General features: G+C 33.2%; 4 protein-coding genes across 4 annotated transcripts; 1 reads left to right on the top strand and 3 right to left on the bottom strand.

The window, feature by feature from the left end:
* Positions 1–621: 621 nt before the first annotated feature.
* On the bottom strand, positions 622–2,340 carry LOC123695457. The gene is made up of 2 exons (XM_045641318.1): positions 2,223–2,340; positions 622–1,064 (listed from the first exon to the last, which is right to left on the bottom strand). The coding sequence occupies exons 1-2, from the start codon at positions 2,246–2,248 to the stop codon at positions 680–682; spliced, it is 411 nt and encodes a 136-aa protein (XP_045497274.1). The 5' UTR covers positions 2,249–2,340; the 3' UTR covers positions 622–679.
* Positions 2,341–2,491: 151 nt separating this feature from the next.
* Positions 2,492–3,587, bottom strand: LOC123695693. Its single transcript, XM_045641600.1, has 4 exons — positions 3,503–3,587; positions 3,060–3,262; positions 2,650–2,909; positions 2,492–2,549 (listed from the first exon to the last, which is right to left on the bottom strand). Exons 1-4 carry the CDS (start codon positions 3,585–3,587, stop codon positions 2,492–2,494), a joined length of 606 nt encoding a protein of 201 aa, XP_045497556.1.
* A 441-nt stretch (positions 3,588–4,028) lies between these two features.
* On the top strand, positions 4,029–5,721 carry LOC123695630 (UPF0193 protein EVG1 homolog). Its single transcript, XM_045641537.1, has 5 exons — positions 4,029–4,184; positions 4,273–4,450; positions 4,643–4,800; positions 5,193–5,408; positions 5,570–5,721. Exons 1-5 carry the CDS (start codon positions 4,061–4,063, stop codon positions 5,707–5,709), a joined length of 816 nt encoding a protein of 271 aa, XP_045497493.1. The 5' UTR covers positions 4,029–4,060; the 3' UTR covers positions 5,710–5,721.
* Positions 5,722–5,726: 5 nt separating this feature from the next.
* LOC123695629 (ATP-dependent DNA helicase Q1-like) lies at positions 5,727–7,941 on the bottom strand. The gene has a single exon (XM_045641535.1). It carries the CDS (start codon positions 7,783–7,785, stop codon positions 5,872–5,874), a length of 1,914 nt encoding a protein of 637 aa, XP_045497491.1. The 5' UTR covers positions 7,786–7,941; the 3' UTR covers positions 5,727–5,871.
* Between the last annotated feature and the right edge of the window lie 5,115 nt (positions 7,942–13,056).

Here is a 13,056-nt window from a genome sequence, read left to right as displayed (position 1 = left end):
AAGGTCATCTTCCGAAGATGAAGCCTTGCTTTTGTGGACTCTAGAGGAGTCAAAAAAAAGTAGAAAATGTTGGGTACACCATGGGTACACCCTATCAACACGAAACGAGATGATATGGGAGAATTTAGTATTCTTATCCCTGAGCTGCTTCAAGATGGAGAGATTTTATATTTATTTTCGAATGTCAATAAATAGCGTCAATGAGTTACATGACTATGTAAAATCTGAAATAGAAAACCAATTGGAGAAGACGGACCAGCCATAGCGAGAACGCGAGTTCTTTGTAATTCTGTACAGAGAACGCGAGAACGCAAGCGTTCCGAATGACCGTCCTTCACATTACAAAGAACGCGGAACGCAGAACGCAGAACGCTCTCTGTCTGCGCGTACCCATCATTAGAAATTGGAGACCCATGAATTTAGTTTTGTGTGAATGTCTAAAATGCATATTTTATGAATTGTCTTACGAATCTTAGAATAATAAAATAATATGGTATTATAAGCTGAGAAATAACCAAATGAATTTTCCTGTCCTCACTTTGTCCATTAAGACCAAGGTCTTTTATGCCTTCTTCATTTCAAATGAACATAAAATACAAGTTAAAGGCTTAAAAAAACAACTTTTTAACAATCACAAATCAATATAATTAAAAGATTATCTACAAAAATACTATTCTTATTAAGCTACAAGTTTTGCTTCCTCTTCCTCAATTTCTTTTAGACGTTGTTCAATTTCAGCGACACTCCTTCCATTTTCTTTATTGAATCTATAGCTAATAAGCAACTGCTGCTTTTCTAAGCCCTTGAGTCTGTCATATAAGGTTTTTTCAAATTCAGAGTCGATATCACTTTCTTCTCGAATCATACAGAAGTATATGAGGAAAACTGCAACACTTCCAACTACACTAAATGGCTGATACCAGGGCATGTTTCTTGGTGTTGCTAAGATCGGTCTTATCCTAGCTTTAGCAGCGCCACTGGTTGAAAATTTTATTGGTTCATTTTCGTTCACATTTTCAACTTTGTTGCTAAATGATCTTCCTCTAAATATTCTAATGTAATTCCTGTAATAAAATAAAAATATTATATTTAGTACAAAATAAAATAATTATGTTTTGATTTTGACTGTTCTTAGTTAATGATAGTTCATACCATACTTGTTTATTTAGGACATAAATCAGTTTTTTCCAAGTATATAACAAAAACATGCTGATATGAATATACTGTAAAGTAAATTTTCGATGATATCATCATATTTTATTAAATACAATGAATCATAATTTTTGTTAAAATAAAATGACTAATTACTATTGATTCCAAGTAACTGCTAATAATTCATGAGTACTTCTTATTCAATTATCATAAAAATTACGAAAATTGCCGAGTTTAAAATTAATTTTAAATATGAACACGATGCATGTTTAAAATTTAAGTACTTATAAGAAATTGCTTTAAATTTGTTGTATGACTCATGTGGAAGAAATAATAGGAAATTAATTAACAGTAATTATTTTTATTACTTACTCAATGTTACTTGGTTATAAATCTATACTAATATTATTAAGCTGAAGAGTTTGTTTGTTTGTTTGAACGCGCTAATCTCGGGAACTACTGGTCCGATTTGAAAAATTCTTTCAGTGTTAGATAGCTCATTTATCGAGGAAGGCTATAGGCTATATATCATCACGCTACGACCAACGGGACGGGAGCCACGGGGGTGAAACCGCGCGGAGCAGCTAGTCTAAAATAAACATTTTGTTGCGCCACAAATAGGACATTACACATTGAATTATTTCTTAAGTATTTTAGTACACTAATAATATAATGTAATTATTTTCAGTGGCTTAGTATAGGGCTCCATTTTTGTAGACATTTTTAATGTTAAGAAATTGAAAATTCGGTCATTCATAAATCGTAGGGTGGACAAAAAGCAAGGAATATACTACTTTCTACCGAGAGACAAAAAGACAAATACCTGAACAGACTTCTTATAATATTGAACTGAGCAATAAATAGTTTTTTGCTAAAGATGCTTGAAATAACTTTTTTTAGTATCTTACTCTTAGGATAAACAAGGATATAATATCTCAAAAGGCAGTAATTGCGAGGTTGGTCTTTCTCAGGATGAAGTTATAGCGTAATATTTGTTAATATTGTGTAAAATTAATTATCCCTGATCCACACATAGGCAGAGCATATATAGATTTTTACAAGATTATTACCTGAATAGATGGAAATTCTTATTCATCTCGTTTTATTTTAATAAATTACATAAATATTTTGACTATTGATTTCTTCATAAATTTGACATTAATCACCACTCGGCTGTCATTGTCGCCGTCATAATGACAGTATCAAAATTGACATAGATTTTGTATTAACTTTTTTATATCGTGGCTCCATGGCATTTAGAAAAACAAAATATTTTATGTTTAATCTTTGTGTAATGTAATTTGCATACAAAAATGGTTTATTCTTATATTTATTACTATTAGTTTTGTTTTAGACTCGCTATCTTTTCCAGGGAGTAACGTAATGCATTTTTAATTCTGTAAAAAAGTAGGAGATGATTAAATAATCTATTTAAATTCTATGAAGGCATGGAGATTAAAATTATTTGATAATAGATATGACTACAGTAATTCTAACCGAATAAATTCTTCGCCATTATCAGGCTCGGCCAGTAAGCGGTTTTTTTCTGCTATAGCTTTGTCTCGCCTTTCGATTGCAGCTTCTAGCCTACCAATATTAGAAACTGGTTCTTCAGGAGATTTCTTGCTTTTATATTGCATTGGTTCCGAATAGACTGGTTTCATTAATAGCGCCCATACGTTATATTCATCTGATGTTTTTTGTATTGTTTCACAAAAAGACGAACGGATACTCCAAACTTTTGAGATATCTAGGTTCTATAATAGGTAAAAATATATAATTTTTATTAGCCTTCTTTAATAATTTTTACCAATTACATGAAAAAACATCTAGGAAGAGACAGACTTCTGATAATACCACAGATAATACATAATAATATGATTACTTATTAGAAAGTGGAAACTCACTATTTTATGTTGTAACTCTATTAGTTCCATTTTAAGCATCTCTATCTGAGTTGAAAGAGCTCTATTCCTAATTTTTTCTACATCCAATTGCGATTTTAGTTTGATATTTGTTTGAGTTAATGCACTTTCCTCCTGGGAATGTTTTTGTATTTGAGTATTTATCTCTTTTATGTTACGATGTAGTAATGCGATATTAGCTTCGACTGTAAATAGGAAATCTATTTTTATAATCATTAATTCACGCTCAATTTTCATAATTCGCATCGCTTATACATTCATTTCTCTATTTAAAGTAATTAAGTACCTAATTCAATGACAATTAACAAAATATAACAATTAACAAGTGCGTAGTAATAGCTGTGGTAAACTCAATAAGACTGATCAACATAATTATTATAGAATTTAGAACTAACAACTAGTATTAAATAAGTAAGGTAACCTACATTCACGTTTTTCTTTTAACTTTGCTTCTTTATCTTGTTCTTGTAACTTAATTTTTTCAATGGCTGAACCAACAGATTTTTCCATTTTTCTAAAAAATATTGACTTTGAAGTTCTTTGAATGAATAGAAATGTAAAGCGAAAGTTTAATTCACGTTTCAATTCAACAATTTTCAAATTTCAATACCTATAAAAATTTCCCGCCATTATTTTATTTTTCCTCGAGTTTTTTTTTTCGGAGGTGGCTGTCGCCAGGCTGGAGTCTAGTTTATTTATCTCATATAGAACATAAAAATATTTTATATGGAGATTCTTAATAAAATTACGAATCATAATTAATATTTCTAATAGGTTTTACAAAACTTAATTAGATTAACAAAAATTCGCGTTTAGGATCGCGAAACGCGGGCGAATGCTTTTCCACTTTTCCATAATATTGTCTATGCAAGTTGTTTAGTCAATTTCGTAACCCGGGATATTTTAAAATTGTACAAACACGTATTTTGTATATTATTTAGTCACAATATCACTTGTATTGTTTTCTTATTTAAGTAATATCAATGGAAACACCAGATGCAAATGGCTATGTAAATGTAGTCTGGCCAAGTAAGAGCGTTCCACATGGTGGTATTTTTCATACCAGAGTTGTTGAACCTTCAAAAACACAGCAGCAATTTCTTAAAAGTAAGCTATGAACAAAATTATTGCTAAATCACTGTATTATGAAATCAATTTAGGTATTGTGGGTTTAAACGTAACAATTTTTCTTCAGTATTATTAGAAGAATCTAAACTTTCAATCGCTCAGCGAAAGAAATCTGCATTAGCCCTACGTCAATATGAGGAAAAAGAACCTCCACCACGCGTTGAAATACCGATGGTTCGTCCTAGAACATCTCGACGACGCTCTTTGTCAGCTATACGTGAATCTGGAATATATGAAGCTGCGGAGTAAGTTACTATAAGAAAAAAAGTTTTCAAAGAACAACAGTAAAAAAAATGAGAAATAGGGATAGTATAATTATGAATTTGTTTTGAAAATAGAAATTTATGTTTTAACTTTTACCTACCTTCGTCCAGTTAAAATAGATTCTTCCTTCAAATGTAATACATTTATTAAATTGCATATCGATATTTTCAAAGCTATCGACCGTTAAAACGCGGGGAAGACCGCGAGAAACTAAAAGACAATTTAGCGCACAAAATGGAATATGGTGACGAGGGACAGGTACCACCAGCTGCTCCTCGTAGACGCAAGTCTCCGCCAAGATTACCCACCAAAAAGGAGATGTGGCATGAGTGTGAGATTTTTTTTCTTTTGATGATTTTTTGATTTGTGTTACGTGGTAACTGCCGATCGTTCCATAGTAATAAATTTAAACGGTTTTTTGTAATTATTGTGCTCTGCTAAGTGCTAGGCTAGTAAGACCTATTATTACCTACCTAAGTACTTCATACTTGTTCTTAAGAAAAATTGATTACTTTTAATTAAAAATTTTATAGAGTCAAGTACTAGTCTTGCTCTATTTTTAAGTAAAGTTTGAGTTTTCGGACGTTACTAAACTGTAATGACCCCTCGATATAGAATACGATAATCCTTACGAAGTGCTTACAACACAAATTATACTACCTTTTGCTTTATTATAGGGATTTATCTATTAAATAACAATTATACATAAATGATTATTCTCAGTGGTAACGCAAATTAGAGAACGTGCAGAATGGCTCGCTGAAATGGAAGACCTGGGCCATGGCGCTCCACATCGCGAAGTGATCAAGGATCAGATAGCTGAACGCATGAGGGCCCTAGATGCGTTAGGGCTGGAGAGCGAGCCATGTACGGCAAGGTCTAAGGGATCTGGATTTAGTGTTCTTCCTAGTGTTAGGTCAAATGCTAGTGCTAAATCAGGTTAGTGTTTCTAAAAAGTAAAATATAATTGAGTGTCTTTGAAAGGATATTTCAAGAGACGGCCGCATTGCATGATTTATTTATTTTATTTTAGTTACATAGCTTAGCCCAGTTAATAAATGTATTTTCTTACTAGTAATTTTTAATTTTATCACTTTCAGTGAAATCCAATCAATCGCAAAAGAGTCATAACAAGACTAAATCAACAAGGACTCCAAAGAGGCAATTGAAAAAAGATGAAAATGTGGCAGCATACGAAAAACTTTCGCCTTTACAGTATTCACCTAGGAGAAGATTGTAATAATAAAATTACTGAAGTATGATTTATATGGATATTTATTCGCAACTTGTTTGGAGCATATACCAAATTTTATGTGCTGCAGTTTCCATGGAAAAAGCATAATATGTTAAATTGCTTTTTTAAGCATGATTTAAATAAATATTATGTAATGTATATTGTGTTTCAGTCATCAACATCATCATCATCTATTATTATAGGTTTTTTCTTTTTTGCTGGTTTATCACTAGATTTACTAGATTTTCTTTTCACCGAATTAGTTGCTTCATTTTTATCCAATATTTGTTCAAAATCTTTAGGAGCTGGTCTATCCAAATAAAATTCAGTATATTTTCTAATTGGCATTTTGAATGTGAAGTTGGCATCATTAATTGCCTCCATATTTGGACCTTTCTTTAGATAAACAACAGTAGAATATGCAGTGAAATGGAAATCTTCAACTATATAACCTTCTATTAACAAATATGCAATTACATCCTCAGCCAAGTTTCTGGAGAAATTTGGCTCTTTTCCACTGTGTCTCAATGGGACAGGGCCTTTAAGAAACCAGGCATCAATAAGCTTTTGTGCTGTTAATTTTGTTTGCTGTTTGTCTGCATTGTCTATTATATTTGCCAGAGTTTTAAGGTGTGATTCTAATGGTAATTCTTTTGAACTACTACTTGTATTGCAACAAACATCACACATTTTATTACAATCAGAATTGCCCCAATCTTCGTCAAAATGTTGAGCTATTAGTTGTCGCCTACATAGTGATCCGTTAAGACAATATTTCACCATTCCATACAAATGTTCTAAACTTCCAACAGATGAGAACACCATTGCACTAACTTTAAACATGTCCTGCATTCTATATAATGTTATACATTCTGCTCTCTGACCATCTCGGCCAGCTCTTCCACTCTCTTGGTAATAATTCTCCATAGATTTACTGATTGTGTGATGTATAACAAATCTTACATCAGGTTTATCAATGCCCATGCCAAAAGCTACTGTGGCAACAATAGCTTGGTAGTGCTTATCATGCCATTTCATATGCACTTTTGACCTTGATTCAGATTCCATATTGGCATGGTAACATCCTACCTTTAAGCCCCTTTTTCTTAATCCATCGGCTATATCCTCAGCATCTTTTATGCTATTTGTATAAATTATGCCACTTTCATCCTTATATCTATATTTAAGTAGCTTCTCAAGTATATTCAGGCATTCATCTTGTGATGTTGGTTTTTCTAATATCCTATAGTAAAGATTTGGCCTATTAAATGTTGATTTGATAGCTAGACATCCTTGTATATTAAGTATTTTTTGGACATCATTAAGGACATGGGCTGTAGCTGTGGCTGTTAATCCTAATATAGGTACATTAGGGAACATATTGGATAAAATTCCTAGAAATTTGTAGTCAGGTCTAAAATCATGTCCCCATTGTGAACAGCAGTGCACTTCATCAATTGCTATTCTCTGTAATCTACCTTCAGCAAAACATTTTTGTAAATTGGCCATGAATCTTTTACTTTTTGCTAATCTTTCTGGTGTTACATAGAGTAACTTGATATTTGTATTTTTATCTTTTAACAGATTCAAAGCTGCAGCAGTCTCATCCTTAGGGCTTGTACTTGTCATGAGCATAGCTGGAATATTTTTCTTTTTCAATGATCGAACTTGATCCTCCATAAGTGAAACTAAGGGAGATATAACTATTGTAATTCCGGGTTTAATAAGCGCTGGTAGTTGATAGCAAAGACTTTTCCCAGCTCCAGTGGGCATAACGACTATCGCATGTTGCCCCGAAAGTGTGGAATTTATAGCACTTAACTGCTTAGGTCTAAAAGAATCTATCTTAAATATATTTTTAAGTGTATTTTGAACATCTTCCGACCATTCGTATTTATTTCCACCCCAATCTACTTGGGCTAATGTATCCGATTTTAATTTATTTATAGATTTCTTGAGAGCGCTTTTCCTTTCGTGTAATTCCCGTTGCTTATTTCTCCATTTGGATATTTCTGCTTCTACTTTAGCGAGTTCTTTGTCGACCTTTTTAACTTCTTCATTCAGCTCCTCAACCGTCTGCATTTTGTTAAAAAAGAGCTAACAAAAATATTTCTTGAGAGATCAAAGAACAATGTCTTTTTTTTTTCTTTATGATCGCTGTTACTTTTTCTACAATATTACGTTTTTAAATAATTATAAAGATTAAAATTTGTATTTCACAAGCATGCCCGCGACTTATAATTACTGTCAACTGTCAAGTGTCAAGTTGTCGACAACAAAGTGAAGTGTGAACTGTCAAGGGTGAGCAATGACTAAGGAATCCTATGGACAGGGCATAATGTTCTATACAAACGACTGATTATACAAATATCATGCATTTCGATACCGAAATAATAAAACGAATACTGTCTCTTTCTAACTAATGAATATTCTGCTAAGTGAAAATATATGACTATACGTCAGTCAGTGCTAATTATATACCGTTTGACATTTGAAGTTAGCTCAAATACCTACTGTGGCCGGGCGCCATTTTATGTTCTCGTTATTATGATGTACATGCTCTGTCATTGCTCCGTAGTAAACATTGAAAAATAGTGAATATTTTTGTGATTGTGACAAACATTTGTGTCTGAAACATATAGAGTGGTCAAGGACAAATAGTGGCATAATACCAAAGCGCAGTATTGTGGGATTTGGCTCCGGAAAGAATGAAAACTAGAAAAGTTTGTCTTTGCACCGGTATGTATACGTTTTGACTGAAATATTAGTTATTACTTTGCTGATTTACTTATTTTCATGTATATTGAATTGAGGAGTATTCACAGACTATGTTCAGTGTAAAATTGTTACCAAATATAGCTTTATTTTGTATATTTTCGTTCTAGTAAAATAATGAATTTGGGTGCTAGTGATGACTTATAATATCGACATCAGCAAAATGTTCGATGAAGACGCGCGTCTCCCAAGGCTGTGTCATTAATCTTAAGAATAGTTACTTTGGTGAATACACTTCCAAAATAACAAATTAATTTTGCCAAGAGCAGCAGAAGGAAAAATAAAACACTTAAATTTACCTAATATGAATTTTAACTTAAGTAAGATTAATCGCTTTTATAGTAGGTACTTTAAAAATGTATTTATAAATAAGTCAGGTCAGGACTAAAATTATAATAACCTAAAAATTCATTTTTTGAAGGTTACCAAGAAGTGAAAATAGAAAAGGAGAATGGTTAGAAGCAATTGAAACTGAAAATATCAAGCCAAATGTAAAGGATATAATATCATAGTATGTTCCCTACATTTCCCCGAAAGTGCTTTCAATAGAACAATGGATGTGATTATAGGTCTACCAGAATCTGATGGCATATTTATATTTAAGAAATAAAAGATTTTCATATGGCAATTTTATTTGACAACTATCAAAATGGTTGTCAAATTATTTGTCTTCTTTGCAATTCTTGAATAATTTTTTGATTTTGTCTAAAAAATCTTCGAAGATTTCGAAAAAGCCGCTGCGATCACAAGCAAGAGGTGTTGTTTATAATGTGTATAGAAAAACATTCAATGAAGAAGGGTCAAACACATCACAATTTTCAATTTTGAATATTTTATTGGTAAATTGGACTTACCCGTTTTGATACTTAAAATTAAAAATATTATAAGTAGGTAACTAACTATAATATTGTTTTTTGATTACAATATAATTTTATGAAAACTTATTAAAGGAGTTTCCAATACGGCTTTGCGTCAAGTCCAAGCTGTCCAAGTCAATTTTATAATTATTTGTGTATCTGCTAATACTTACGAAATTAAACATAGTTTTATTTTATTTTATTGTTATTTTATTTTATAAAAAAAAAATATTAGCATTATCTAGTTTTGATCTGCATTATCATTACATCCATATTTTTACATGGCTTAATGATAATGAATATACAAATATAGGTATGTGTAAATAATAATATGTATTATATAGATAAAAGTAATATGTATATTATACATGTAAGTAGTACCTACAAAATATTAAGTGGATATCTCATTATTTGGTACAGTATTGTTCACTTATGTAATGTGACTAATGATGTTGAGGACAAAATAAAAAATAAGCAGTATCAAGATCGGTCAGTCCATTTTCCCTAGGGCTGCACACTCAAAATTTTGATTTCCCCAATTGCCATCAGATTCTGGTTTACCTATAGTCTGCACGATGATGCTATACCAGTATGTCTGCCGCTGCATTCACACAGGGTGAGGTTTTTATCTGTAGACATGTGATGTCTTCCAATTTACTTTTGGTCTTTTTATTTAGATTTAGGGCTGTCATTTATAATCTAACGTTTCTCCTATTTTGAAGGAGGCCTGTGAACAAACTGAGATGGTTTTATATGATTTTTTGAGTACAAACTTGGGTGATATTTGGTTGTTGAAATGTTATTGACTGAGGGAAAGTGCAATTTACTTTAAATACATGGGGTGTTTTAAGTTATTTTTCTATTCTTTATAAATTTATATTTATAAAGCATTTCAATGCCATAAAACCAAAAATATAAATTCAAGTTCCGCTATTGTAAGCCCTAATGTTGATATTAATTTCAAACCATCAGCATTGCCCTTTTAATTAAAATGTATTGCATTTTAGTTTAAATGTAAAGTGAACAATGCTAGTTAATGTAAACTGTGACATTTCATTTCCAGGTACCAGTTGAGCCTCAAATCCCGTACTCAAAAATGAACAGAGTGTATCCGAGTGCATTCCAGGCTGCACAAAATAGTTTAGCTCTATAATTTTCTCTATTATTATATATTATTGTTTTTTTAAAGTGAAACTTTTATTACATCGCCTCAAACTTTTTGGTCTGTGTAGCGCATGTCGCGTGTATCGCGGCAACCGAGTAGGTATTACCTACTCGGCACGCGACATGCGCTACACAAAGCAGTGTTCCGAACCGTTCGAACAATTTCATTTTACCGGGGTTTCATAAAACCACACCCTTGGATATGTCGCCATGACCTCACCTTCACCGAGTAGGCCGAGTAGGTAGACCATACCTATTACCGAGTAGACCAAGTAGACTGCACCTTCGAGTAGACCAAACCTATTACCGAGTAGACGAAGTAGACCGCTCCTTCGAGTAAACCAAACCTATTACCGAGTAGACCAATTAGACCGCACCTTCGAGTAGACCATACCTATTACCGAGTAGACCAAGTAGACCGCACCTTCGAGTAGACCAAACCTATTACCGAGTAGACCAAGTAGACCGCACCTTCACCGATTAGTCCAAGTAGACCATACCTATTACCGAGTCGACCAAGTAGACCACACCTTCGAGTAGACTAATCCTATTACCGAGTAGACCAAGTAGACCAATCCTATTATCGAATAGACCAAGTAGACCACATCAATTTCCGAGTAGACCAAGTAGACTGCACCTTCACAGAGAAGACCAAGTAGACCGCACCTTCACCGAGTAGACCAAGTAGACCGTACCTTCACCGAGTAGACCAAGTAGACCACACCAATTTCCGAGTAGACTACATCAATTTCCGAGTAGATCAAGTAGACCGCACCTTCGAGTAGACCAAACCTATTACCGAGTAGACCAAGTAGACCGCACTTTCACCGATTAGTCCAAGTAGACCAATCCTATTATCGAATAGACCAAGTAGACCACATCAATTTCCGAGTAGACCAAGTAGACCGCACCTTCACCGAGTAGACCAAGTATACCACACCAATAGACCACATCAATTTCCGAGTAGACCAAGTAGACCGCACCTTCACCGAGTAGACCAAGTTACCACACCAAATTCCGAGTAGACCAAGTATACCACACCAAATTCCGAGTAGAACAAGTAGACCGCACCTTCACAGAGAAGACCAAGTAGACCACACCAATTTCCGAGTAGTCTACATCAATTTCCGAGTAGACCAAGTAGACCGCACATTCGAGTAGACCAAACCTATTACCGAGTAGACCAAGTATACCACACCAAATTCCGAGTAGAACAAGTAGACCGCACCTTCACAGAGAAGACCAAGTAGACCGCACCTTCACCGAGTAGACCAAGTAGACCGTACCTTCACCGAGTAGACCAAGTAGACCACTCACCACACCAATTTCCGAGTAGACTACATCAATTTCCGAGTAGACCAAGTAGACCGCACATTCGAGTAGACCAAACCTATTACCGAGTAGACCAAGTAGACCGCACCTTCGAGTAGACCAAACCTATTACCGAGTAGACCAAGTAGACCGCTCCTTCGAGTAGACCAAAATAATTATCGTACAAATACGATAATTTTGTGCCTAAGTTTCACTTTTACCGTGGTTTCATAAAACCACACAACATTTTTTTGTCTATTATTTATAAATAAATAAATACAATTACTGTATATTGTGTTGTTCATCGTAATAAAATACTATTATATACCTATATTAGTATATATTATGTTGTTTCATTATATTACATTCCTCAAAACTGAAATTACCAAATTGTAAGTCTACCGTAATCCTTATATCGAAGTCAAAATTGAACTGGATTTATCAAATTATACAGGGTTAGCTATCTTGTCCGGCGAGGTTGCTGGTGTTTTACAAGTAACCCTGTATAGGTGTTACCGTCACGAGCAGCCATCGTCATACTTAATTTTATTAATTGGCATTGTCATTTTTTCAATTTGTAATTTTACTTCTATGTTTTGTACAATAAAGTTAAAATAAATAAAAAAGAGTGTGTGTTTATGTACACGCGTTAGAAGTTACGCGCCAAAAGAAGTATAACTTCAAAAAAAATATATTAATATTATTTTTATATCGATAAACATAATAATGTTTATCGATATATTCTCGGCACTAAACACCGCCATGTTTTGTTACAAGCAATATGGCGCCGGCCACACTTTTTTTGTAGGTATGTCACTTCCATGTGATTCCTTATTCATTGAGGGTGAGTGAAGTACTAACTTGACGGCTTTCAAATTAATATAAGGATACACTATTCGATTATATTTTAAAACTCGATGAATTTAATAAAAAATAAAGAAATTGGTATAATATTTAACTATGGACATTGTACAAGATTGAGGGACCGCGATAGCTACCCAGTCGTTTTCCGCATTTTCCGTCTGCTAGTAATTATTTTCTATATTTCATTCATAATTTTATTAAAATTATTTAAATATCGATAAATTACCTAATTAGTAATTAATTTTAGAGCTAGACTAAGGCCTCGACCTGTGGGCTCGACAGTACCTATGCTTACTTACAGCATAAAAGTATGCGTAGAGCATGATCTCCACAGTAGGTACTAGAAATATTCGTCGCTACATAAACTAAAATGCAAATGAAA

This window comes from Colias croceus, chromosome 11 (genome assembly GCF_905220415.1).
Source record: "Colias croceus chromosome 11, ilColCroc2.1".
Lineage (NCBI taxonomy): Eukaryota > Metazoa > Arthropoda > Insecta > Lepidoptera > Pieridae > Colias > Colias croceus.
Note: the sequence above shows the minus strand (reverse complement) of the source record. Positions and strands in the feature narration are given on the sequence as shown.

What these genes read in the sequence shown, in the direction of transcription:
- LOC123695457 (XM_045641318.1), bottom strand. Translation starts at nt 2,248, where the DNA reads ATGAATAAGAATTTCCATCTATTCAG. An exon ending in AAGAATTTCCATCTATTCAG is followed by an intron (nt 1,065 to 2,222) that starts GTAATAATCTTG and finishes ATTTTATTACAG; the next exon opens with GAATTACATTAGAATATTTA.
- LOC123695693 (XM_045641600.1), bottom strand. Translation starts at nt 3,587, where the DNA reads ATGGAAAAATCTGTTGGTTCAGCCATTGAAAAAATTAAGTTACAAGAA. An exon ending in TAGAGTTACAACATAAAATA is followed by an intron (nt 2,910 to 3,059) that starts GTGAGTTTCCAC and finishes TACCTATTATAG; the next exon opens with AACCTAGATATCTCAAAAGT. An exon ending in AATGGCGAAGAATTTATTCG is followed by an intron (nt 2,550 to 2,649) that starts GTTAGAATTACT and finishes ACTTTTTTACAG; the next exon opens with AATTAAAAATGCATTACGTT.
- LOC123695630 (XM_045641537.1), top strand. Translation starts at nt 4,061, where the DNA reads ATGGAAACACCAGATGCAAATGGCTATGTAAATGTAGTCTGGCCAAGT. An exon ending in ACAGCAGCAATTTCTTAAAA is followed by an intron (nt 4,185 to 4,272) that starts GTAAGCTATGAA and finishes ATTTTTCTTCAG; the next exon opens with TATTATTAGAAGAATCTAAA. An exon ending in GGAATATATGAAGCTGCGGA is followed by an intron (nt 4,451 to 4,642) that starts GTAAGTTACTAT and finishes ATATTTTCAAAG; the next exon opens with CTATCGACCGTTAAAACGCG.
- LOC123695629 (XM_045641535.1), bottom strand. Translation starts at nt 7,785, where the DNA reads ATGCAGACGGTTGAGGAGCTGAATGAAGAAGTTAAAAAGGTCGACAAA.